This window comes from Hevea brasiliensis, chromosome 14 (genome assembly GCF_030052815.1).
Source record: "Hevea brasiliensis isolate MT/VB/25A 57/8 chromosome 14, ASM3005281v1, whole genome shotgun sequence".
Classification (NCBI taxonomy): domain Eukaryota; kingdom Viridiplantae; phylum Streptophyta; class Magnoliopsida; order Malpighiales; family Euphorbiaceae; genus Hevea; species Hevea brasiliensis.
In genome coordinates, this window is record NC_079506.1 from 31,375,515 (window position 1) to 31,402,950 (window position 27,436).

Below are 27,436 nucleotides of genomic sequence, written 5' to 3' on the forward strand. Positions count from 1 at the left end.
TAAATCATTTCAGCATCATAGACCATGGTTGACACCTAGCATAACATGCCATGGCCACCCAATTAGTAATAAGGAATACCTTAAATGAACCTTCAATCATATGTTACCATACACTAAAATCTTTCCGTTACAAAATCTCAATTCCGGCTGAAGTCATGGTTAATGTCAAACTCCATTTGCTATGAACATTATCTTCTCTTTTAATTTCAATTCTTGATTAATTAGATTTTCTTGTCAGAAACTCTTTTCTGACTAAATCTATCTGTCCTGGCCAGGAACTTAAATCATCAAGAACAATTAAATGAACATAGGATTTTATCCCTATTTACTTAGGGTGACGGATTCTATCTTGATCAACACCTATCTCCATATATAACTAGTAAGAGCCAACACATGCCCATATACCCATACACAGTACGAGTATGAAAGCAGTATCAAACTCAAACAACCTATATACAAGATAACCATGTTATCTCAGGTCTAAAGATTATATGCACTAATATGATATATGACAATGCATTGACAAGAGTAAACTCCATGTGCTTGTCACAAGAGTCACTGGTTCGGTCTACTTATCATGTATAAGTGCCTATCATGTTTGTTATGTGGCATGAGATTCACCACTCCATCTTATTTATATCTCATATAAATACCTTGGGAATAAACATGATTACAATCTTTCTGGTTAAGTAATGTCCTTTGTGAAGTATTCTCGATTGTGAACCAATTTATGATATTTTATTCTAGAAATACTGTCACTCATATTCTTAACAACTTAAGAATAAAATTTCTAATAAAATATCAATGGACCTTTTCAATTACACATAAATAGATTATGTAAATGGAAAAGTGAAATTGCCTTTTATTAATAAAATATATACAAGATACATACAAAATAATATGCTCTAAGACATACTACTAACATTTTAACCGTAGCTCAAATATCAATGTGAAACAGACTCTAAACGTAAGTACATTATGATAGCATACCAATGTAAATATGTATTTATGCTAGTATCAAACATTTTCCCACTCTCTCACTTTTTGAAGCTTAATGACGTAGGAGTAATAGGACACATAATGCAAAATGCTAAAAGGATATATATATATATATATATATATATATATATATATATATATATATATATATATATATATATATATATATATATATATATATATTATTACTTGTTCATCACATAAACATAATTTTTAATGACTATATATCTAAGAAAGATTTGACATATTGTATTTAGGGTTATTTTTTTTTAACTTATAAGACGGTAAATTTTGCTTACAAATTTTAAAAATAAATTTATCTATTTATTTATAATATATATATTTTTTTCACTTATAAGATAAATTTATAAATTAGAAGAGATAAAATTTTTATTTTAGTGTTTATAAATTAAATTTGACTAAATATTTTGCCATATTACTCTTATTTAATTTTTAAAATTTTACCACATATCTAATTTAATATTTTTTTTATTATTTTAATAATAAATATACTTATAAATTATTTTTTATAAAAAATATTAATTATTTATTAATTACTTATAAATTTTAAATGCCTCATAATTATTCTTTTCCTTGGGCGGAAGATAATCTCTAGCCAATATTTTACAAATTGGAATTTAAAACTGGAAGCTTGATTATTCTGCAAAGCATTATACCTTGCATTCTACCCAAGCAAAGGGATCAAAGATTCCAAATGTTGAATGAAAACTTTTAAATGATATAAATGTTCAATTTCATTACATTATTACCATACAATTAGGAAGTGTAGAGAGTAACATAGAGAAGAAATGGAATCAAAAAGAGGTGAGGAAGAACAATTCAATTTTCCAACGATGATAGCAATAAAGGGTCCTTCAAGCGTTAAGAAGACTGAAATAGCCACCAAATTAGCTAATTTTCTTCACTATCCTCTCATCGATGAAGCAGATGTAATCGTAGCACTTCAAAACTCCATCACAACGTCCCCTACAAATGACTCCAATATCTCTGCCGAATATTATGATGAATTGCCTTTCAAAATTGCTTGCCAAATCACCTCAACCCAGCTCGATCTGGAGCTGAAAGTTATCTTCAACACTGTGCTCTCAGAACGTTCACATTTTGAACATTTGGTGCAATTGGCAAATTCCCATGAAGCCTGTCTGCTCGTCATTGATTGTGAAGATGAAAACCATGGATTCAATGATTGCTATAGCGTTGGAAATGTTCGAAAGCTCAAAATCGACACTACCAAGGCATTTGTGGTGGAGGAATTTGTTCCTGCAATGCTTCAAGCTGTAGAACTCCCTCAAGGTAACCCATCAAAACAACTTCCATAAAATAATCAATCCTAAGAGAATTCCCGCAAAAGGGCATGCACATGAGTTTAATTTCAATGATTAGGGGCCAAAACATGGCTCTGGTAAACTTAGTTGGAGTGGTTGTTAGGAGCCCATTTCTATTTTTTTTTTTTTTTATTCTATCAAAGAAAGTTAATATTTCATTAAAACAAGGGTGCTTACATCCCAGTACAGAGATTGGCTCATGGCCATAATACAATCAAATCAAACCTAACCTATGATCTAATAAGATTGTCTTAAAAAACTAGCCCCAAACAATATTCGGCCCAAACCCATTAGCACAAACTCTAGTTGGGGCAGGTCATGTGTCAAAATCCAAGACCTGCCAGAACCAAGGAGGGACACCTCTGCCACTCGTCGCTGAACATTATTCACCAAGAGGGAGATTGCAGCAAACTGAAGCTCATCGCGTGGGCCACACACGGCTACAAAGCCTTTCTAGGTAACCCAAAGCACAACAACACCCTTAGAACCTAGGCAGCATTTCTTAAACTCAAAACCAATACCATTAAAGCACCGAGACCACGGAGGTCAAGCACGTAGAGGCTCAAGGGAAAATAGCAGAAGAAGAGGGAGAGGCTAGAGGGATTGCCCCAGCGATCAGCTAGCATTTACCCTCAAGATCCCTCTTATTCAATAAAGAATCAGAAGAAGCACAAACACAGAAGCCAAGCATCAAAGGAAGAAAAGAAAAAGTAGATCTGTCACTGGCTCACGGAACAACGATGGACAAATCCTAGGAACCTTCCTCTCCAAGCACATCAAACCAAAAGGAACACTATGCAAAGTTACAACTAGGTAGCACCTAGAAGAAAACTCTCTTTAAGCTCTGGCTGTCAGATCTTGCCCAAAAAACCTTCTACAGCCCACATAGTAGCGAGGAGAGCTAACCCACCACTAGGTAGGAAAGGAGAGAGCCCCTCGGCCTAGATAGGGTAGAGGCCGCTTGAATTACAAAAGCCAGGCGATGAAGTGAAAAAAAAAAAAAAAAAAGGTCGGACGAGAAAACAAAACAAAGGCGTGTTGTGTTACAGGAGCTTAAAGTCGGCTATGTTAGAACCCATTTCTAGTTCAACCTATACAAATATGTTGACTTCCATAAATCAGTCACCAAATCCACTTTGACAGAGCTCAAGAAGAATTGCCTTTGGAAAACAAAATTCATCGGATTATAGCTTTTCTAAGAGATAGAAATGCGATCTTCGTGTTGATTTCTCTTACTCTTGTAACAATTGCTTGCTGCAAACACGCATTGAAAGTGGATTTTTACCATTCTTATATATGAAAAGGCATATGCACACCCTTTCATTTTTATTACAATGACACGTTGGTTTAGCTACAATTACTTATGCTTTGCATATGACAAGCTTGGAGAGTCTGTCAGCTTCAAATGTTACCTCTGCAACCTTCATTTCCAGATTTGATATGGAATCTTTGAGGTTCTCTGACTACATGAAAGTTTCAAGTACTATCAATCCTATGCCAATTCAAGATAAATTCACTGCTAATATCAACCGTGTGAAACTTAAAATTTGAACAGCATCCAAAACTTGAACGTTCTAATAGCAATATATTCTTTGCGAGTTGAAGATAAATTCTACCAATTATTTCAACTCTGCAACACTTCAAATTAAATTAAGGGTTGAGATTTCTAAGTTAAGTCATCAAAGTATCATCTATATATGGATTTACTAATTGATCTTCATCCTCTGTTCCTTTTTTATGTCAGAAATTAATTTGGCACGAGATGAAGGAGCGTTCGTTAGAGGTGTTTGAGAGCTGGCCCAGGACTTGAAGGGGTGGAAATACAGCGAAGTTTAGGAAGTTGGTCATGGCACACTAGGAGAAGCCAAGTATAATTATTATTATGAATAAAGATCATAATCTCCACTAGTGTACAAATATATATATATATATATATATATATATATATATAATCATTATGAATGAAATAAAAAATTGAGGTAAATTAAAATTTCGATAAACTATTATGTCTCCAATGATATGCTTACTTCTATTTTTATATAGATTAAGGAGATGTGATTAATATAGTTAAAATAATAAATTTTATTTATTAATTTTTTTAATATACTCTTTATTTATATTGTTTAATTAAAAATTAAGTAATTTATGTTACTAAATTATTTTGATCTATTAATTTAAAAAAAAAAAAAAATCTTATCACGTTTTGTCACCTCTATACAGAAAATATTTTTTTGCAAAAAACAAGACGTTGAATGTAAAATCATAATTCTTTATTCAATTTTAAGGGCCAAAACTTGAAAATATATAAAAATTTTATTTAAATTTTAAAAAATTTGCAAACTTGTTGTTATTCTATTTAATTTTTTTTTTTTTGATATAGTCTTCCTTTTTTTATTTTCTAGCCGATCAAACCTTCCCAATACTATCAACCACTTCCAAATTTTATTTTGATATCCTTGCTGCATCAAAATTTTTGGCCATTTTATCAAATTGAATGGTTTAAGTCACGCTTTCTCTCTCCTCATTTAGTAACTAAATCTATCATTATTTGATTTTCAAAATAAATTATAAAAGAATCGATGAATATGGTAATATTGAATTTTAAATAGAGTTTAAAATTTGACCGATAAAAATTAAATAAAATTTTAACAAATTTTAGCAATTTGGTTATTTTTGCTAAGATTTAACCATTTGAATTAAATTATCAAAACACAACAAGATTTGACTTTTTTTTTTTTAATCATGTCAATTTTTTTTGAAACAAATAGATTTTAGACCTAATGCACCTTTACGCCCCCTAAGTTTTATCCGAAAAGATGTATTTAGCCTATATTTTACTCTTTCAATAAGAATATATTAATAAATTAATAAATTAATTATAATTAAAAAAAGGTGACCTATAATTTAAAATAAATTAAAAAAATATAAGTCTGTGAGCTGAGGGAGTAATTGGAAGCGAATAAATATAAATTGTTTGATAAAATCATCTCATCATAATGATAATATAGTTGATGATTGTTGATCAGTTAATAAAGCTTTTATATTTGTGTTGTCTTCCTAAATCTGTGTGTATTTATTTTTAATGAAAAAATAAAAAAAAATCAAATGGATTAATATTATTCCAAATACTCCTTAATTTTAATTTTTTTTTAAACATTATGATGTTTGAGCATGTTGTTTTTTATTTATGTAATTTCAGAATTTATTCCTATAAATATCTATTTTAATGACATGGCTTCTTGGGTTTTTTAAACCCATATTTCCAAATAAGTTCTTTATTAAAGAGATTTTATTCTCATAATATAGTAATTTCAAACTATATTATTAAAGAATATTAAAATTTTTTAAGAAAATGACTATTATTATTATTATAGATTTTCTGGATAAAAGTTAACTTTAAATTAATTAATGTAAGATTTATTTAAATTATTAACAAAATAATTAGTTAATTAGCTAATGAACCAAACAAATAAAAATAATAGAAAATTAGTGAAATTTTATTTAAAAAAATAACGAAAATAGTAATTTTTTAAACTTCAGTAAATTTAGAAAAATTACAGAAGTTGTGTCATAGAATGAAATAGACTTCTGTCTTTTCTTTATTATTGTTGATATAATTTGAGAAATAAGTTGATTTTGAATAATTACCAAATAGTCCTAAAAGTTGCTAGATGATGCATTGGATGTTCAAGAATCATATATCCTTGATTCCTTGCGGTCTTATACAGGAATTGCAATAAATAGAATACCCGCGAAAAACATTATATTTAAAATTGATTAATATTCTCAATATTCAAACTCGTCTTAAATTTGATTAAAATTTATTCTCAAAACTCGAATTCATTCCAAACTCAATTATTGTTACCCGAAAAATATATGTACTTGTTTAATTTTATATTTTTTAATTAAAAATTTACATAAAAATTTATTTTTATTAATTTATATTTTAAAAATTTAATAATTTCATAAAATATTTTATTTGTATTTTATATAAAATAAAATATATAAAAGTTTATAATTATTATTATGAAAAATATATATTTTATATTTAATTAAATATTTATCTTAAATAACAGATATCCAAGATGTATGATTTAAACTCAATCCAAACTCGTCACATGGGTTAAATTATAAATCTAAGCTTATTTTAAACCTAATTATATACTAAAACTTATCCGATTAAAATTCAATTATATCAGATACCCATAAAACTTAATCGATTGCCGTCTCTAATTTCATAATAGAAAACTGCCAATGGCAAATGTTGGAAAGGTTTAGCTCCTTAAACGTAGAGGAGTCGAGCTAGGACAATAAGTTAGGCCCAAATTATTAGGCTCAGGCAAACTTTTATTTTTATGTTTTTTTAAGGTCATAATTCATTAATGGGTTTGTAAACATTACAAAGAAGGGCAATAAACCCAAATACAAGTAACACAATCAAAAGACACCCGTCCCACATAGCAAAAAACCTATTGCTCACATCTGAAGAACTTGGAAGGGGTGGCACTAACTTGCAGTCTTGAATCCAGTGCAGAGAAGAGGTTGAACGCCGATCACTAAAAGCACCGAGCCACAGCAGCCAGGAAAGAAAATGACAAATGGAGGTCAAGGGAGGAAGAGCCTATCCATAGAATGCATAAGAGCTAAAGAAGCTCTGCAATAGCTAAAGCCCCACACCAAAAAGTCCCTATGCCATCTGTAAGGTCAAAATAACTAGATTTGAACAAAGGGAAGAAAAAGGGCAGCGACAGAGCCTCATTGCTCTTAGGCTTTGAGGGATTAGATTAATGGCGGATTTAGAAAAAAATTTTTCTGCAGTTAATATGTAAGTAAATTGTACAATATGTTTATTATACTAAAAAAATAATATATGAATACTCATATAAAAATAATTAAGTGTTAAATTTAGAAAATAATTAAATTTTAAAAAATAATGCACATCTTTTATGGATAATCGAACACATAATAATTGACTCAATATATGAACATGAATTAATTTCAAATTAATAAAAAAATATTTTTTAGTAAAAATATATTTTATATTAAAAAAGAGTATTCAATATTTAAATTTATAGAAAGTTAATTTAAATAAATATATAAATATATAGGAGAAATTTAAAAAAAAGAGAGGGTCAATTGACCCCTCTTTTATCACAGTAAACTTGCCACTATATTGGATACTTAGAGGAAGAAATCGATACTGTACCCAAAAGACACCGCACTACATAGAACCCATTAACCCTTAGACCTAGCAGCCCAAATATCACAAACATAACATAACAAAAAGAAAAGAAAAAAAAAAAGAAATCAGATCCCAAGCCCCTCATCGTAGCTTAGAAGCTCTGGGCTAAAGAAAAGCATAGGTTGTCGAGTCCCTCTCCCTTGAAGATTAGCCTATGTCCAAAGAAAATAAAATAAACAACTATACACAAACCTACATGGAGGTGAGGAAGGAGAACACACTCTTCGTGTTGGGTTAAAAAAAGTCGACCGTTGTTCAGATGGAATAAAGGTAGGCTACTGAAAACGATAAGAAAGAACGAAGGCACCCTTGATTAAAAAAAAAAAAAAAAAAAAAAAAAAAAAAAATATATATATATATATATATATATATAAAGAGAAACTTCTCTCTTTAAAACTTGGAGAGAGAAGCTTAACTTTTGATTTTGACTCATTAGGCTTGGACAAGTTTAGCGTCATTTAGCCATAATCAACATAAATGGTGAGATCGATTGATGCATTAGTTTAAGAAACTAAATTAAATAAATTAAAATTTATAGCAAATCAAATCACTCAAATTGAATTAGAGATCAATTTATCGGTTTGAATTTCATAAAGCTTATTTAGGCCATGTGCAGCCTATAGTGTAGTGTGCAGGTTTTAATCAAACTGCCGATTCGATTTGATTTCAAACCAATGGATCAAAATGATTTCATGATATCTTGAGCCTAAACCAAAGCATGGAGGGACGGTTTAGATTTGGTTTAATAATGGTTTTGATTTTGATAGATTTTGGTCTGGGTTTCGATTTCGAATCGGATTGTGACCACCCCTAAATTTGGGTAATATATACCTAATATGTAAAATCCAAATCCGATCTAAACTCATTACGAGTATTAAATTTTAAATCCGAACCTATCTTAAACCTATTCAAACTCATCCTATTACAATTTAATCAGATCGAGTACTTGCAAAACTCCAACCCATTGTCATTCCTAGTGCTATAGTGCCAAACTGCCAATTGCAAATCATGGAAAGGCTTAGCTCCTCAAACTTAGAGGAGCCGAGCTAGAGCAAGAAGTTAGGCCCAAATTATTAGGCTCAGGCAAGCTTTTTATTTTTATTTTCTTTTAAGGTCATAATTCATTAATGGGCTTGTAAACATTACAAAGAAGGGCATTAAATCCAAATACAAGTAACACAATTAAAAGCCACCTGGCCCACATAGAAAAGAACCTATTGTCCACATCTGAAGAATTTGGAACGAGCGGCACCAACTAGCAGTCTTGAATCCAGTGCAGAGGTTGAACTCCGATCACTAGAAGCACCGAGCCACAGCAGGCAGGAAAGAAAACGACAAATGGAGCTCAAGGGAGGAAGAGCCTATCCATGGAACACATAAGAGCTAAGGAATCTTTTAAACAGCTAAACCCCCACACCAAAACATTCCCCTAGGCTATCTGTGTAGATCCGAGCAAAGGGAAGAAAAAGGGGCAGTGGGCAGAGCTTTTTTGCTCTCTAGCTTTGAGGACTAAATCAGTGAAAGATATAGAAATAAAATTTTACACGATCATTATATAAGTAAATTGTATAATATATTCACTACATTAAAAAATAATGTATGAATATTTACATAAAAATAATTAAATTTTAAATTTAAAAAGATGAAATGTGTACCTTTATAGTGAAGTTATATCTCAAATATATAATAATTTGCTCAGTCTATAAATGTCCATTGATTTTTCATTAAGAAAAAATATATTTTTTATTAAAAAAAAGTTTAATAATTAAATTTATGAGGAATTAATTTAAATAAATATATAAAAAAAATTAAAAAAAAGTTAATTAACCCCTCTTTTATTATAGTAAATTCACCACCGGACTGGATTGCTAGAGGAATACATTGGTATCGTCCCTAGGAAATACCTCATCACATAGAACCGTTAACCCTTAGATCCAACAATCCAAATATCACAAACATAGGAAAAAGAGGAAAAAAAAAAGTCAAACGAAAAAAAAAAAAATCAAATGGAATTCTCACTAAATACAAAGGCCATGTCAAAATACAAGATGGGAAAATCAAAGAACAATTGGAAAGAAAATGATAGCAGAATCAAACTAAACAAACAGAAAAGAATTTTTTACATATTAACAAAAATGTTTCAGCCCTGTGATCGTTTGCCAGAAAGGCTAATAGAGCTGACTTTCATGGGGGTTGCCACCACCAGTGGAGCTTCTGGGGAGTCACTAACTGCGTAATTGTCATGCATGAATCGACTTTCGACTATGGACTCGTCCTTCAACACAATCTTATAACAATAACAGCTCTTAAGGCCTCGCTGATTCCGGTAGCATTCATGTGCACTATTCTTCACCTGCTGAAAATCCCATATCACACTGAACTTGCCCACTGTGGCAACTAGGTGTCTTTCTTGTTTCCCATTCTCAGTGACCTAAAGAAAAGTCAAATGTGAGATAAATGCAGTTAAGCGTGGAAGATAAAAAATAACAAGCATTGAAAACTGAGGATACCTGGCAATAGCTTTGTATAAAGGGTTAATACAAATAAAAAATTGTTGTTAACATATACTTAACTCGAGCTATTTCACCATTTATATGGTAGGAAATCAATAAACATACCCAAAGGGCACACATGATAATACAGAGTTTTGAAAATGTGATCAGAACATTTCATCAACTGCATTGCAGTCATTTTAATTTAATATTTATGCAAGTGATAACTTTGTTATCAGACACCAGATTCTCATTGGTAACTTCATTCCAGGACTAAGAAAATTGGATGACATGAGCTGAAATGTTGGTTTCAAATAAACTCAAGTACATTTTTTTGAAAAAATTAGAAAAAGGAACAGTAATTGGAAGGAAAAAAAGGGAAGAAGAAGAAGATGCCGATGCTGATTATACGAACAGTTTCTAAAACAAAAGCTTTCTCAATTACGATGAAAAGTACATTAATTGAATAATGGCATGTCCAAAACCAAATCTAAAGCAGAATGGTCTCTAATGCGACAGCAATTGCACAAGCAATGCTAGAATAGTTTATGCCAACTGCTAGTACCACAGAAGAAATCAAAATTTAACTGCTAGAAAGCCACATTCTATACACAAATTTCAGGCCTTTTCTCCTCCTTTTAAATGTGAAATGCTCGTTACAACAAATATGATTATGCATCTATTGCTCATGCTGGTTACTAGCAAATCTAACAAAAGTGAACCGCTTTCTCCAGCAAGATAATTAATGTGGCTCTTTACAGAAACATTTACTAACTATATTTGATATGTCAAATAATTGTCTTGAATTTAAATCATTTAACTATTTTGAATGCAATTTTCACAAAAATATATATGATGACCCTTAGATTGAAACAGTTGTAATATTGAATAAAATTGGGTTGAGGCTTTCAATACATGATAATCTGAAACCTCATAGCATGATAATCAGCTTCATAAATGCATTTACTTGTTCCAAAAGATGAAGCATTCAATGTTCAAAAATAAATAAAACACATAGATACCAGCTACATTCAACAAAACTCAACGAAGGCTTAATCCAAGCTAGTTGGGACACAGAATCAGCAAAATAATGTAAAATTCATTATAAACTTCACCGGACACGGGTATTTATATATTGAAAAAATCAAAATTAAATTGAACAAGACTGCAATCAACAAATTAACAGTAACTACCACACAACAGACGACCAAGAAGTAATATGCATTCAACACCATGCAAGACATAATGTACTTCTCCAAAAATTGGAAAAGAAAGAACACCCTTGTAGAGAAAAGGATATGAGTTCTTACCCATGAGAAATGACCACCATGAAATTTATTATTCACACCAGCCAAGTGTGAATCCAGAGGAGTCAGCTTCAACAATCTCGGAGCTGGTATCTTATTTCCCATTCGACCACTAAATCCAGTCTTAGTCTTGCCATCTTTATCCGTAAACAGAGTGCAAATAAGAACCAAATATGTGTCTGTTGTCCCCAATACCCACTTCCCGTCATATGTAACATCCACATAAGTAATAGGCGAGCCAAGCCCAGGAAAAGCTGTCTTAGCCTGCCTCATTGATGTCCTTGAATACAACCTAATCTTGCCATCAAGTGACCCAACAACAATAGATCCATCGCCTGTACTTGCAAAGCATTGAAAATTAGTCCCTCTTGAGAACTGATGCCCCTGACTCCAATGCAAAACTGGCGATTCACTCGACGAGTGGAGTGCTCTGGTACTCTCGGTTTTCTCCTGGGGTTCACGGTTTGCGAGAAATCTAGCCCAAAAGTCAAAATGGGCTAAAACTTCCCGGACAAAAATTGGACAAACCACTCAATAGATTTTGGTGTTCTTGATGTCTATGGAAAGCTCTCGAGGTGTAGATGGGTTTAGACACAAGAGCCGACTCAATCGGTGGCCGGATCGGCCGGATTTCGGCTAGGAAGACGAAGCAGCGCTCTTGCAGATCGCCGCCGTGGACGCTAGCTGCCTGTGTCGTGGCCGCGAGTCGGCGGGAGGAGGTAGAGGCGGCTAGCCGGCGAGGGGAAGTGGGAGGAGAGAGAAAATGGGAGAGAGAGAGAGAGGAAGGAGAACGCGCGTGGGAGAGGAGAAGAAGAAGAAAAAGGAGCAGGCCCGATTAGGCCGGTCCGGTTCGATTTGGCCGATTCGATTCAGGATATAAAATTTTGAATTTTTACTCTGCCTTGGGACCGAAAACGAGGCCCAAAAATTCCAAAAAAATTCTAGAAAACTCAGAAAAATTCGTAGACTCCAAATATATTTTTAGTTTTGCCACGTGGTCTTTAAATTAATTTTTAAAAATCATCAAAGTTTTATATTTTCGGGAAATCAAACCCGATTTCGAAAATCCGAAAAATTTCAAATAATTTCCTAAAATTTAAATAAAATAAAAATATTAATATTACTCATAAAATAATACATTTAAAATTTGGGGTGTTACACATATCTCCCAAACACTTTCACAGGCTTTACCCACTTTTATTCTCTTAAGTGTTTCCTTTACTTCTAAAGATCTAATCTTTCTACTATAATTCACATTCTTTTCTATCGTTCTATAGTCTATATTCATGCTATTACCATTTTGACTATTATTAAAGAGATGATTAAAATAATTTCTCCATCTTTCTTTAATGTCTTCATCTTTCACCAACACTTTTCCTTCTTTATCCTTAATGCACCTAACTTGATTGAGATCTTGACATTTTCTTTCTCTCCTCCTTGCTAATCTATAAATATCTTTCTCCCCTTCTTTAGTTCCAAGTTTCTCATATAACTTTTCAAAGGCCTGTGCTTTTGCTTGACTAACTGCCTTTTTTGCCTCTTTCTTTGCTATCTTATACTGTTCATATGCCTCATTATTATCACATTTAGGTAATTTCTTATACCATTCTCTTTTTCTCTTTACTGCCTTTTGTACTTCCTCATTCCACCACCATCTCTCTTTTGAAGGTGGTCCATGTCCTTTAGACTCCCCAAGTACTTTTCTAGCTACTTCTCTAATTTTTTATGCCATCTGTATCCATATATCATTTGCCTCCATATTCAGCTTCCATGCTTCGGACTCGAGAAGCTCATTTTTGAACTTCACTTGCTTTACTCCTTTGAACTCCCACCACTTTGTTTGAGCTACACTATTTCTTCTGACCTTACTTGAATTGTTCCTAAACTTGACATCCAAGACCACTAACCGATGTTGACTTGTTAAAACCTCTCCTGGAATGACCTTGCAATCCTTGCATAGAGCTCTATTTGTCTTCCTGGTTAAGAGGAAGTCGATTTGGCTTCTATGTTGCCCACTTTTAAAAGTCACAAAATGTGACTCTCTTTTTATAAAATAGGTATTTGCTAGTATTAGGTCGTATGCCATAGTAAAATCCAGGATGCTTTTTCCTTCCTCATTTCGACTGCCAAAATCAAAACCTCCATGAACATTCTCATAGCCTTGCCTATCACTTCCTACATGTCCATTCAAATCTCCATCAATGAAAATATTCTCTTCATTTGGTATGTTTTGCATTAAATCATCCATATCTTCCCAAAACCTTTGTTTACTCTCACTATCTAGTCCTATTTGTGGGGCATAAGCACTAACTACATTTATTATTTTTCCTTCTAGTACTAGCTTTACTAGTATAATTCTATCTCCTACTCTTTTCACAGCTATTACAGTGTCTTTCAATGTCTTGTTTATGATTATGCCCACTCTGTTCTTATTTCTCTCCTTTCTGGTAAACCACAGTTTGTACCCTGAATTACCCATTTCTTTGCTTTTCTCTCCTACCCATTTAGTCTCCTGAATGCAAGCAATATTCACCCTTCTCCTTTCCAAGGTGTCCACAAGCTCCATTAATTTTCCTGTAAGTGATCCAACATTCTAAGTACCAACCCTGATCCTCCTCCTATCCTGTTCCTTCCTAATTGGTCGCCTTTTATGATATCTTCTATTGTTTTCTATGTCTATCTTGTATTCTGTTTCACTATTTGTTCTACTGTCTATCCTATGGACTAACTTCTTTACCCACACCCATCCATGATGTGGGAACCCTTGCTCACTTAACACCACACCCGGGCGCCGGCATAGCGCGTCGCTTTCGGTGAACGCCCTACACCCTTGCATATTTCTCACTACACCCGGGCTCCGATGTAGCGTGTCGTTAGTAGAGGACGCCCCAACGTTTATATCATTTGAATTCATATCATAAAGTGTGACGAAATTTTTACGCTGGTTGTCACCTACCGCAACCCTCCTCTTTTATCCGGGCTTGGGACCGGCTAAGCGCAAACTACTTAGGCGGAGTTATCAATCCTATGCCAATTCAAGATAAATTCACTGCTATTATCAATCGTGTGAAACTTAAAATTTGAACAGCATCCAAAACTTGAACGTTCTAATAGCAATATATTCTTTGCCAGTTGAAGATAAATTCCACCAATTATTTCAACTCTGCAACACTTCAAATTAAATTAAGGGTTGAGATTTCTAAGTTAAGTCATCAAAGTATCATCTATATATGGATTTACTAATTGATCTTCATCCCTCTGTTCCTTTTTTATGTCAGAAATTAATTTGGCACGCGATGAAGGAGCGTTCGTTAGAGGTGTTTGAGAGCTGGCCCAGGACTTGAAGGGGTGGAAATACAGCGAAGTTTAGGAAGTTGGTCATGGCACACTAGGAGAAGCCAAGTATAATTATTATTATGAATAAAGATCATAATCTCCACTAGTGTACAAATATATATATATATATATATATATATATATATATATATATATATATATATATATAATCATTATGAATGAAATAAAAAATTGAGGTAAATTAAAATTTCGATAAACTATTATGTCTCCGATGATATGCTTACTTCTATTTTTTATATAAGTTAAGGAGATGTAATTAATATAGTTAAAATAATAAATTTTATTTATTAATTTTTTTAATATACTCTTTATTTATATTGTTTAATTAAAAATTAAGTAATTTATGTTACTAAATATTTTGATCTATTAATTTTAAAAAAAAAAATCTTATCGCGTTTTGTCACCTCTATACAGAAAATATTTTTTTGCAAAAAAACAAGAGGTTGAAGCGTAAAACCATAATTCTTTATTCAATTTTAAGGTCCAAAATTTGAAAATATATAAAATTTTATTTAAATTTTTAAAATTTTGAAAACTTGTTGTAATTTTATTTAATTTTTTTTTGACATATTCTTCCTTGTTATTTTCTAGCCGATCAAACCTTCCCAATACCATCAATCACTTCTAAATTTTATTTTGATATCCTTAGTGTATTAAAATTTTTAGTCATTTGATAAAATTGAATGGTTTAAGTCACGCTTTCTCTTTCCTCACTTAATAACCAAATCTATCATTATTTGATTTTCAAAATAAATTATGAAAGAATTGATAAATATGGTAATATTAAATTTTCAATAGAGTTTAAAATTTGACTGATGAAAATTGAATAAAATTTTAACAAATTTTAGAAATTTGGTTATTTTTGCTAAGATTTAACCATTTGAATTAAATTATCAAAACACAACAAGATTTGACTTTTTTTTTTTAATCATGTCAATTATTTTTGAAACGAATAGATTTTAGACCTAATGCACCTTTACGCCCCCTAACTTTTATCCAAAAAGATGTATTTAGCCTATATTTTACTCTTTCAATAAGAATATATTAATAAATTAATAAATTAATTATAATTAAAAAAAAGTGACCTGTAATTTAAAATAAATTAAAAAAATATAAGTCTGTGAGCTGAGGGAGTAATTGGAAGCGAATAAATAAAAATTGTTTGATAAAATCATCTCATCATAATGATAATATAGTTGATGATTGTTGATCAGTTAATAAAGCTTTTATATTTGTGTTGTCTTCCTAAATCTGTGTGTATTTATTTTTAATGAAAAAAAAAAATCAATGGATTAATATTATTCCAAATACTCCTTAATTTTAATTTTTTTTTAACATTATGATGTTTGAGCATGTTGTTTTTTATTTATGTAATTTCAGAATTTATTCCTATAAATATCTATTTTCATAATATAGTAATTCAAACTATATTATTAAAGAATATTAAATTTTTTAAGAAAATGACTATTATTATTATAGATTTTGTGGATAAAAGTTAACTTTAAATTAATTAATGTAAGATTTATTTAAATTATTAACAAAATAATTAGTTAATTAGCTGATGAAGCAAACAAATAAAAATAATAGAAAATTAGTGAAATTTTAGTTAAAAAAAATAACGAAAATAGTAATTTTTTAAAATTCATTAAATTTAGAAAATTACAGAAGTTGTGTCATAGAATGAAATAGACTTCTGTCTTTTCTTTATTATTGTTGATATAATTTGAGAAATAAGTTGATTTTGAATAATTACCAAATAGTCCTAAAAGTTGCTAGATGATGCATTGGATGTTCAAGAATCATATATCCTTGATTCCTTGCAGTTTTATATAGGAACAGCAATAGATAGGGTACCTACGAAAAATATCATATTTAAAACCGATTAATATTCTCAACACTCAAACTCGTCTTAAATCTGATTAAAATTTATTCTCAAAACTCGAATCCATTCCAAACTCGATTATTATTATCCGAAAAATATATGAACCTGTTTGATTTTATATTTTTTAATTAAAAATTTACATAAAAATTTATTTTTATTAATTTATATTTTAAAAATTTAATAATTTCATAAAATATTTTAATTATATTTTATATAAAATAAAAAATATAAAAATTTATAATTATTATTATGAAAAATATATATTTTATATTTAATTAAATATTTATCTTAATATATTTAAATAACAGATATTTAAGATGTAAAATTTAAACTCAAACCAAACTCGTTACATATATTAAATTTTAAATATAAACTTATTTCAAATCTAATTATATACTAAAACTTAATCTATTACCATCCCTAATTCTATAATAGAAAACTGCCAATTGCAAATCTTGGAAAGGTTTAGCTCCTTAAACGTAGAGGAGTCGAGCTAGGACAATAAGTTAGGGCCCAAATTATTAGGCTCAGGCAAGCTTTTATTTTTATGTTTTTTTAAGGTCATAATTCATTAATGGGTTTGTAAACATTACAAAGAAGGGCAATAAACCCAAATACAAGTAACACAATCAAAAGACACCCGGCCCACATAGAAAAAAACCTATTGCTTGCATCTGAAGAACTTGGAAGGGGTGGCACTAACTTGCAGTCTTGAATCCAGTGCAGAGAAGAGGTTGAACGCCGATCACTAAAAGCACCGAGCCACAGCAGCCGGGAAAGAAAATGACAAATGGAGGTCAAGGGAGGAAGAGCCTATCCATAGAACACATAAGAGCTAAGGAATCTTTTAAACAGCTAAACCCCCACACCAAAACATTCCCCTAGGCTATCTGTGTAGATCTGAGCAAAGGGAAGAAAAACGGGCAGTGGGCAGAGCTTTTTTGCTCTCTAGCTTTGAGGACTAAATCAGTGAAAGATCTAGAAATAAAATTTTACACGATCATTATATAAGTAAATCGTATAATATGTTCACTACATTAAAAAATAATGTATGAATATTTACATAAAAATAATTAAATTTTAAATTTAAAAAGATGAAATGCGTATCTTTATAGTGAAGTTACACATATATCTCAAATATATAATAATTTGCTCAGTATATAAATGTCCATTGATTTTTCATTAAGAAAAAATATATTTTTTATTAAAAAAAAAGTTAATAATTAAATTTATGAGAAATTAATTTAAATAAATATATAAAAAAATTAAAAAAAAGTTAATTAACCCCTCTTTTATTATAGTAAATTCACCACTGGACTGGATTGCTAGAGGAATACATTGCTATCGTCCCTAGGAAATACCTCATCACATAGAACCGTTAACCCTTAGATCCAACAATCCAAATATCACAAACATATGAAAAAGATGAAAAAAAAAGTCAAACGAAAAAAAAAAAGTCAAATGGAATTCTCACTAAATACAAAGGCCATGTCAAAACACAAGATGGGAAAATCAAAGAACAATTGGAAAGAAAATGATAGCAGAATCAAACTAAACAAACAGAAAAGAATTTTTTACAGATTAACAAAAATGTTTCAGCCCTGTGATCGTTTGCCAGAAAGGCTAATAGAGCTGACTTTCATGGGGGTTGCCACCACCAGTGGAGCTTCTGGGGAGTCACTAACTGCGTAATTGTCATGCATGAATCGACTTTCGACTATGGAATCGTCCTTCAACACAATCTTATAACAATAACAGCTCTTAAGGCCTCGCTGATTCCGGTAGCATTCATGTGCACTATTCTTCACCTGCTGAAAATCCCATATCACACTGAACTTGCCCACTGTGGCAACTAGGTGTCTTTCTTGTTTCCCATTCTCAGTGACCTAAAGACAAAGTCAAATGTGAGATAAATCCAGTTAAGCGTGGAAGATAAAAAATAACAAGCATTGAAAACTGAGGATACCTGGCAATAGCTTTGTATAAAGGGTTAATACAAATAAAAACTTGTTGTTAACATATACTTAACTCGAGCTATTTCACCATTTATATGGTAGGAAATCAATAAACATACCCAAAGGGCACACATGATAATACAGAGTTTTGAAAATGTGATCAGAACATTTCATCAACTGCATTGCAATCATTTTAATTTAATATTTATGCAAGTGATAACTTTGTTATCAGACACCAGATTCTCATTGGTAACTTCATTCCAGGACTAAGAAAATTGGATGACATGAGCTGAAATGTTGGTTTCAAATAAAATCAAGTACATTTTTTTGAAAAAATTAGAAAAAGGAACAGTAATTGGAAGGAAAAAAAGGGAAGAAGAAGAAGATGCCGAAGCTGATTATACGAACAGTTTCTAAAACAAAGGCTTTCTCAATTACGATGAAAAGTACATTAATTGAATAATGGCATGTCCAAAACCAAATCTAAAGCAGAATGGTCTCTAATGCGACAGCAATTGCACAAGCAATGCTAGAATAGTTTATGCCAACTGCTAGTACCACAGAAGAAATCAAAATTTAACTGCTAGAAAGCCACATTCTATACACAAATTTCAGGCCTTTTCTCCTCCTTTTGAATGTGAAATGCTGGTTACAACAAATATGATTATGCATCTATTGCTCATGCTGGTTACTAGCAAATCTAACAAAAGTGAACCGCTTTCTCCAGCAAGATAATTAATGTTGCTCTTTACAGAAACATTTACTAACTATATTTGATATGTCAAATAATTGTCTTGAATTTAAATCATTTAACTATTTTGAATGCAATTTTCACAAAAATATATATGATGACCCTTAGATTGAAACAGTTGTAATATTGAATAAAATTGGATTGAGGCTTTCAATACATGATAATCTGAAACCTCATAGCATGATAACCAGCTTCATAAATGCATTTACTTGTTCCAAAAGATGAAGCATTCAATGTTCATAAATAAATAAAACACATAGATACCAGCTACATTCAACAAAACTCAACGAAGGCTTAATCCAAGCTAGTTGGGACACAGAATCAGCAAAATAATGTAAAATTCATTATAAACTTCACCGGACACGGGTATTTATATATTGAAAAAATCAAAATTAAATTGAACAAGACTGCAATCAACAAATTAACAGTAACTACCACACAACAGACGACCAAGAAGTAATATGCATTCAACACCATGCAAGACATAATGTACTTCTCCAAAAATTGGAAAAGAAAGAACACCCTTGTAGAGAAAAGAATATGAGTTCTTACCCATGAGAAATGACCACCATGAAATTTATTATTCACACCAGCCAAGTGTGAATCCAGAGGAGTCAGCTTCAACAATCTCGGAGCTGGTATCTTATTTCCCATTCGACCACTAAATCCAGTCTTAGTCTTGCCATCTTTATCCGTAAACAGAGTGCAAATAAGAACCAAATATGTGTCTGTTGTCCCCAATACCCACTTCCCGTCATATGTAACATCCACATGAGTAATAGGCGAGCCAAGCCCAGGAAAAGCTGTCTTAGCCTGCCTCATTGATGTCCTTGAATACAACCTAATCTTGCCATCAAGTGACCCAACAACAATAGATCCATCGCCTGTACTTGCAAAGCATTGAAAATTAGTCCCTCTTGAGAACTGATGCCCCTGACTCCAATGCAAAACTGGCGATTCACCACCAATACTCTGCACAATCCCTTTCTTATCTCTAATATCCCATTGACATAACCTATTATCATCCAAACCCAGAAAGGTACTCTCTGATGGGTCCAACTGAGACCCTTTAGTATCGTTTGTTATATCCCTCATTGTAATCTCAGTCCCATCTTTTCCGAACTTCCACCCTGTCACAATCTTTCCTGTCTCGATATCAAGCTGCTGAATCCCTGTTGAATGTGGCTTCCCTTCCTTTAATGGACTCATTAACATCATATTCGTCTCTGCCCTCATAAGCATTGCCTTTTTTGGAGTAGATTGCTCCGAAATAGTCCCACTTCTATCGTCAAACTTCACACAAATGCCCTTCCCATGAATACCCTTACGATAATTCCTATAAACTTGAACACCCAAATCATTAACCAAGAAACTATTATTCAAAGCACCTAAAGTCAAGCTCTGCACACCCCCATTAGCGGCCTCCTCAAACTCCTCTATCAAATCCTGATTTACACGCACAGGTGTACTTTTGCCAGACGCAGTATCACCCTCGGCATCTTCCCACATTGTATCATCGGCAATTTCTGGCTTAACCCAGCCAATAAATTCCTTCCCATAAACCTTAATCTTATTCTCTTCAGTGGCTTCAAGCCCATAAACATTCTCAAACAGACAATCCTGAAATTGGGTCAAAAATTTTCTATACTCCTCGTCAGTGAAAAATTTCAACGCCCAGACTCCATTGTTAACAAAATCGACACGCCTTTGATCCCCAAACATCTTCAATTGCATTTCCGTGGAAACTCTAGCCCTAACTTTGGACCCAACTATTACAATCCAGAAGTAGCTATCTCCGCCGTGAGAATCCTCTTCTTGATCAGAATCATCATTACCTTCGATTTTACAGGTCTTGACGAAATTGTAAGAAGTGAGCTTATCGGAGACAACCCACTTGGCGGCAGGCGTGTTGCCACCGATATGGAGATAAAGCTTGACGGGGCGATTAGTAAGGGCATGTTGGGAATTTGGGTATTTGAGTTTTAGGAATTTGAGTTTGGTATCTATTTCTTCTAGAGCTTTTCTGGACGAGGTTGAAGAGGTGCTTTGAGGGGTCTCTTGGCGCTCTATGGCGTCGTAATGGACTTCTTCCTCCTCCTCCGATAGGTAATCTGATTCAGAGTCAGAGAGGTCTTCACCTTCGCGGCTTAGGGAGGTGCCCATAAGAGAGAGAGAGTGAGAGAGAAATGTGGGAGTTTGGAGAAATGATTGCAATTTCAGATTTCAGAGTTCATGAGAGATTGTGTTGAGTGATTGATGGAGGGAGAGGCAGTTACATTTTCATTTTTATAGCAGATTTTGTCACCGGCTATCACCGGTTTCAACTTTCTTCTGTTTATAATTTTTTATTGTTTCTTTCCAGTTGTTTTTATGATAAATTTTATAATTAATTTATTTTAACAGAAAAAAATTTTAATTTTATAAAATTTAATAATTAATTTATAAATCTTACTTAAAGTAATAATTTATTTCATAAAGTAACTATTTCATGCAAAAATATATTAAATGGATTAAAATAAATTATATAATTTTTTATAATATTATTTATTTCAATAATTCAATTAATTGTTATTATTTAAAAATATATTTTATTATATTATTTAATAAGAATATTTAATTATTATTTTTTAATAAAAACGTTAATTTTATTTTATTTAAAAAAAATAAAAAGAGGGAATGTTAAACTCTCTCCGGTAATAAGTAACATTGAACGAGCGTCCCGCGCTCTCCGCTTTACTTCGTATCGAAGAAAATAGCGAGGAGATGCCAGCTGTCATCAGGTGTAGGCGCGGTGTTTGAATCGTGTCACAAGATAACTGATTTATATTCTTATAGGAAAAGAATGCTTTAAATGCAGATCCTCTTTAAAAATGTTTTTTTTTTATGTCTATTAATTTTTTTTTATAAATTATAATTTAATATCAAAAATTTATTTGTAGGGTTTGCTTGGCGTTATTATTTAAATTGTTATTTTAAATATATTAATTAAGAAGTATTAAATAATTTAAAATTAAATTTATAAATTTTAATTATAAAATATTAAAATAATAAAATAAATTTTTTAAATTATTTTTTTAATAACATTTAAAATGAAATTTTTATTAAAAAAAGTCATTTGAGTCCTCAAGCCTTAGTATCAGGCAAACACTTGATCTATATAAATTTAAGAAGAAACAATTTAATCATAATATTTGAATAAATTTACAAATTAATTTGTGCCATGTTTGGATAGTGAAAACAGGAAAGAAGGAAAATAATTAGAGAAAAAATGATTTTAAAAAAATATTTTCTTTTATTTAGATAAGAGAGAAAATAAAAAAAGAAGAAAATAAGAAATAAAAAAAAATAGACTTGTACTTAAAGAGATTATATATCTACTTCTATTTTTAGTCATTTATTTCTTTTTTTATTTTTTATTTTTAACTCATCCAAACATGAGAAGGAAAAATAAAGAATGAAAAAAAAATTCCTTCTTTTATTTTTCTTTCTCTTCCAAAATTTATTCAAATATAGTGTTACCATTAAATTAAAAAATTTTAAATTTAAATTATAATTATTAAAAATATAAATTAATTATTTTAATGTCTTTAAAAATTTTGATTAATTATAAAATTATCTACATATTTTATAAATTTATCCTTAAATATTATAACTATTTATAAGTAAGCAGTTATAATTTTGTAAATTTTAATTTGTTATTATTATTTTAATTATATATATATATATATATTCATATATTATATTATATTGTTATATAAAAAAAATAAAATATGAAGACATAAGTTGCTAATAAAATAAAATATTAGAGGCTAACTTATTTTTAAATTAAAAATAAAGTTAAATACATTTTGATTATTTTTATTAAATTAATGATTATTTTAATAACAGATATTGACTTGTAGGTTTATTAAAATGTGAAGAATTAAATTATTTAATATTAAAACTATAAAAATTAAGTTGAAAGTTTAATCAAATCTAAAGGACTAAATTTTCTATAAAATAGAAATTAAATTATTTTTATATTAAAAATAAAATTAATGACATTTTTATCATTTTTGTTGTACTTAATAGTAACTTAATAAAAATTCTAATGATAGAGATATTAACTTATAAGTTTATTAAAATATTAAAAATTAAATTACTTAATTTTAAAATTATAAAAATTAAAATGATAGAATTTAAATAAATCTCAAAGATTAAATTATTATTTACCTTTATATTTTTAATTAATGTATTTTAAGCTTAGCCTGATTTCTTTTGGTTAAAATTATATCATTTTTATTTGATAAGTGTAAGTTTGACTGCCACCGCTCTAATTCTCTATAAATAAATAAATATATATATTAAAAAATTATTAATTATTAATTATTAAAAAAGTTAGACCACTTAAAATTACCCAATCCCTCTATAAAAAATTAATGTCTTTAAAAAAAATTAATAATTAAAAAATATTTAGACCACTGAAAATTGTTTTTATGCTGCTTTTTCTCTTAGCGCGGATAATTACAATAATTAATTAATAAATTATTTCATTAATATTTTAATGAAAATATAATTTTATCCTATATTTTAATAAATCTATATTTATTAAACCGAATATAAAATGAAAGTAAACATTAAAAATATAGATACTTCTATATTTTATTAGGTTTTTTTTGATATTTCCTACTATCTCCCCCTTTTATCTTGAAATATATTAAAAACATTGCTTCTTAATTTTTTGTACATATTTTAATGTTTATCTTTATTTTAATTTATTTTTATTTTTATTAATACAACCTCTTTGACAGAATAAAAAATTATACCCTTCTCCTTGTACATATTGCTTTACAATTCATTCCTTGGATTGAAGTTTCGAGATCCATTTGCAAATTTATGTTGCGGTATTATTATATCAAATAATTTTTAATAAAAATTATTCATAATAATTTCCAGTAGAAGATCCCAATAATATAAGAATCATTAGAAATAATAATTTTTATAAAAGAAAATTTAATTTAAGTTATAAACACATAATTTTACTGTCACTTCCATGTAAAAAAACATAATAATTTAATTTTTTTCCTTAATATGATTCTAATATAAATTGCTACATAGTGCTTATGAAGTAAATATATTTTTTGTAATATAAAAATAAAAAATTAAAACATTTTTTTTAAATTGAATATAAATAAAAATAATTTGTATTTAACTTATTTTATCTTTTTTCATGATATATATATATTCCCTTAAGCAATCTAAGAAGGGGTGAATTGGGTTCTAATTAAAAATTTTGGAAAAGATAGTAAGAAGAAAATTTTAAGGAGAAGGAAGAGAAGGGAAAAATTGCACACAAAAATTTAAAGATGTTTGACTATTCTAAACCTACGTTCTATTCTCAATGTCTTCCTTGAGTCACTCTACAATTCATTCTTCAGGTGCATATTAAACTTCTTACACAATTTTGAGAGCAAACCCTAGCTCTCTTACAATTACTTTTTAATCAAAGAGTAATTAATACTCTGCAACACTCTTGAAAACAATTAATACACTCAATAACCTTACTTTCAATCTCAGAACACTTAAAAAACTTATAATTGAAACAAACTCTCAAAGAATTAAATGCTTGGCTCAAAGTATATAGAGAGAAAGTATGAGAAGTTTGCTAAAACATCATAAAAGCTTAATAGATGGCTGTTGTAACTCTTAACTCAATCATAAATATTCCCTATTTATAGTTTTAGCAAGAAAATGATAGTTGAGGCTGCATTAAATATAAATATAATAGTTCAATTACTTAAAAACTCATTATTCTGACTTTTAGAAATTTAGATTCGGCTATCGAAATCTCCTACTTCGCCTGCCAAAGTTTTCTCTGCCAAAATATTATTTTTGAAAAACTAACTTCGACTACCTAAGTCCCTTCTGCCCTAATTTCCCAAAAACTTGAAAAAGCCATAACTTTTGATCTATAAATCAGATTTTCAATTTGTTTGAAGTATTGAAAAACTAATTTAATGTATTTTTCAACTAAAACACTTCTTAAAATTAATTTGACATTTTTGCGAAAGTGAAAAATTTATTTACTCTCCCTTGGTAAATAATTAGGTGAAAACTAAGTTAAACAAGATTTTCTTGATAACACCTAGACTTAAACCAATATAATTAATTAATTGGGATTCACAAGGCATAAAAATAAAAATTACAATATAGGATCCCATAAAGGTTTGCTTCCTTATCTTACTCTTCTTTAACCTTGATTTGAAACAATTTGACAATTTTGAATTTGGAGTTTACAAGCTCATCATAAATACTTCCCCTTTAGTCAAAATTAGGTGTAAACTAAGTTAAACAAGATTTTCTCTGTAATAACTAGACGTGAGCCAACACAATTAATTAAATGGGTTTCACAAGGCCTAAAAGTAAAAATTACAATATAGGATCTCACAAAGGTTTGCTTCCTTATCTAACTCATATTTAACCTTGATTTGAAGCAATTTGACAATTTTGAATTTGGAGCCTACAAATTCATCACAAACACTTCTAATATAATTAGTAGTAAACTAATTATTTATTATCATCAATATATATATATATATATATATATATATTGTTATATTGTCACGATCCAATTTCTAAGCCGGATTGACACTAGAACTTGAGTCGATATAAGACCTCTGGAGTTCGTAGTAAGCCTTAGCAATCTACACCTAATAATAAAACAAAAAAAAAAGGCCCAAAATCAAGACAAGCGGACAGAGTCTGCGCATAAAAATAGACAATCCAATGGGGAGGAAAACTCACCTGACCTATAATATAATAAAATGCATAATTTGGGGAGCTCAACTCATCCTCACAAACTACAATCATATCCAATTTCACAATGGGGAGCTCAACTCACCCTAAGTCCAATATTTCGCATATATAATAACTTTAACAAGTTAGTTTTACATTATAAGTAGGGCTGAGCAAAATTGGTTCAAACTGAAAAACTGAACCGAACAGAGTCAATTCGATTCAATCGGTTTAGTTTTAAAATTCAATCGGTTCGGTTCGATTTTACATTATAAAAATTTCGATTATTTCGGTTCGGTTCGGTTTTGAAGAGAAAAAAATCGGTTAAACCGAACCGAACCGAATAGTAATTTATATATTCAAATCGAACCAAACCGAACCGAATTGATTTTTGAATTGATTTATTTTTATGAGAAATTTATGAATTATATTTAATTTTATATATATTAATTGTTTAATTTCATTGATTAATGGTTATTAGGTTCAAACCAAAGTCAAAATTAGACCAAATAACTTAAAAATAAAGTCTAAATTAAAAAATCAATCAAAAATCAAAATCGATCGGTTTAAACTAAACCGAACTAAAATAGAGCGGTTCAGTTCGATTCGATTTTTCATCCATTTCAGTTCGGTTCGGTTTCTAAAATTTAAAATTTAATTTTTATAATTTAATTCGGTTCGGTTCAAACCGAATGCTTACCCCTAATTATAAGAGAAAGTAATACAGTCACTGCAGAGCTTTAGATATAAATAAAAATAAATACAGTTAATATATCAATAGTTCAAGTTTCCTTATAAGAAAGAAAGTAGGTTAACTTCAAAATAACATCCACCTGTCACCTGAGAAAAAAAATTAAACAGAAGTGAGCGTTCAACTTAGAGAGCTAGATATTGATTATAATTATAATTTCTATAGTTATCTAAAACTAATGCATTCCTAAGTATGAAATGTACACCAAGCACTTATATTAAGCAAATCACCTAATTCTCACACAAGAAGATAATTTGGAGCTATACACGCATTCAGAATAGCATTTCCATACATATTATGGGAGTTAATTCCTTATCCAACTCTTTTATTCCAGGACCTACTAACGAGGTCAACTTAAGTCAAACTTTCACTTAAACCCATGTGCGGGAGCCAACGAGATCAACTCAAAGTTGTGCCTCACCCCGATTTTCCATATCCATAAGGATCGAGTTCCCATGGGACTAGCTTAAGCCACGATTATCCGTCTAATCCATATCCATCCCATACTATATATGTATAACACACAACTCCAAATTATCCTCAGGGCGACAAACACAAGTAATTAACAATAATTTAATAT

The 27,436-nt window shown here is 30.2% G+C and overlaps 3 protein-coding genes across 4 annotated transcripts; 1 reads left to right on the forward strand and 2 right to left on the reverse strand.

The window, feature by feature from the left end:
* The first annotated feature begins 1,789 nt into the window (after window positions 1–1,789).
* Window positions 1,790–14,829, forward strand: LOC110650747 (uncharacterized). Of its 2 annotated transcripts, none has more exons than XM_058133378.1 (2): window positions 1,790–2,313; window positions 14,665–14,829. In XM_058133378.1, exons 1-2 carry the CDS (start codon window positions 1,809–1,811, stop codon window positions 14,709–14,711), a joined length of 552 nt encoding a protein of 183 aa, XP_057989361.1. In that variant the 5' UTR covers window positions 1,790–1,808; the 3' UTR covers window positions 14,712–14,829. The 2 variants fall into 2 exon arrangements, with proteins under 2 accessions (XP_057989361.1, XP_021661564.2); XM_021805872.2 differs by lacking the exon at window positions 14,665–14,829 and adding an exon at window positions 4,090–4,270.
* On the reverse strand, window positions 9,579–11,793 carry LOC131172502 (protein CYPRO4-like). The gene is made up of 2 exons (XM_058133377.1): window positions 11,390–11,793; window positions 9,579–10,018 (listed from the first exon to the last, which is right to left on the reverse strand). Exons 1-2 carry the CDS (start codon window positions 11,657–11,659, stop codon window positions 9,728–9,730), a joined length of 561 nt encoding a protein of 186 aa, XP_057989360.1. The 5' UTR covers window positions 11,660–11,793; the 3' UTR covers window positions 9,579–9,727.
* A 3,242-nt stretch (window positions 14,830–18,071) lies between the features above and the next one.
* LOC110650744 (protein CYPRO4-like) lies at window positions 18,072–21,606 on the reverse strand. Its single transcript, XM_058133376.1, has 2 exons — window positions 19,884–21,606; window positions 18,072–18,511 (listed from the first exon to the last, which is right to left on the reverse strand). The coding sequence occupies exons 1-2, from the start codon at window positions 21,492–21,494 to the stop codon at window positions 18,221–18,223; spliced, it is 1,902 nt and encodes a 633-aa protein (XP_057989359.1). The 5' UTR covers window positions 21,495–21,606; the 3' UTR covers window positions 18,072–18,220.
* Window positions 21,607–27,436: the final 5,830 nt, after the last annotated feature.

Bases quoted from the DNA above. Each gene is read 5' to 3' on its own strand.
- LOC131172502 (XM_058133377.1), bottom strand. From the start codon at position 11,659: ATGAGGCAGGCTAAGACAGCTTTTCCTGGGCTTGGCTCGCCTATTACT. The intron at 10,019-11,389 runs GTAAGAACTCAT...ACTTTTCTTTAG, and splicing joins ATGGTGGTCATTTCTCATGG to GTCACTGAGAATGGGAAACA.
- LOC110650744 (XM_058133376.1), bottom strand. From the start codon at position 21,494: ATGGGCACCTCCCTAAGCCGCGAAGGTGAAGACCTCTCTGACTCTGAA. The intron at 18,512-19,883 runs GTAAGAACTCAT...CTTTGTCTTTAG, and splicing joins ATGGTGGTCATTTCTCATGG to GTCACTGAGAATGGGAAACA.
- LOC110650747 (XM_058133378.1), top strand. From the start codon at position 1,809: ATGGAATCAAAAAGAGGTGAGGAAGAACAATTCAATTTTCCAACGATG. The intron at 2,314-14,664 runs GTAACCCATCAA...TTTTTATGTCAG, and splicing joins AGCTGTAGAACTCCCTCAAG to AAATTAATTTGGCACGCGAT.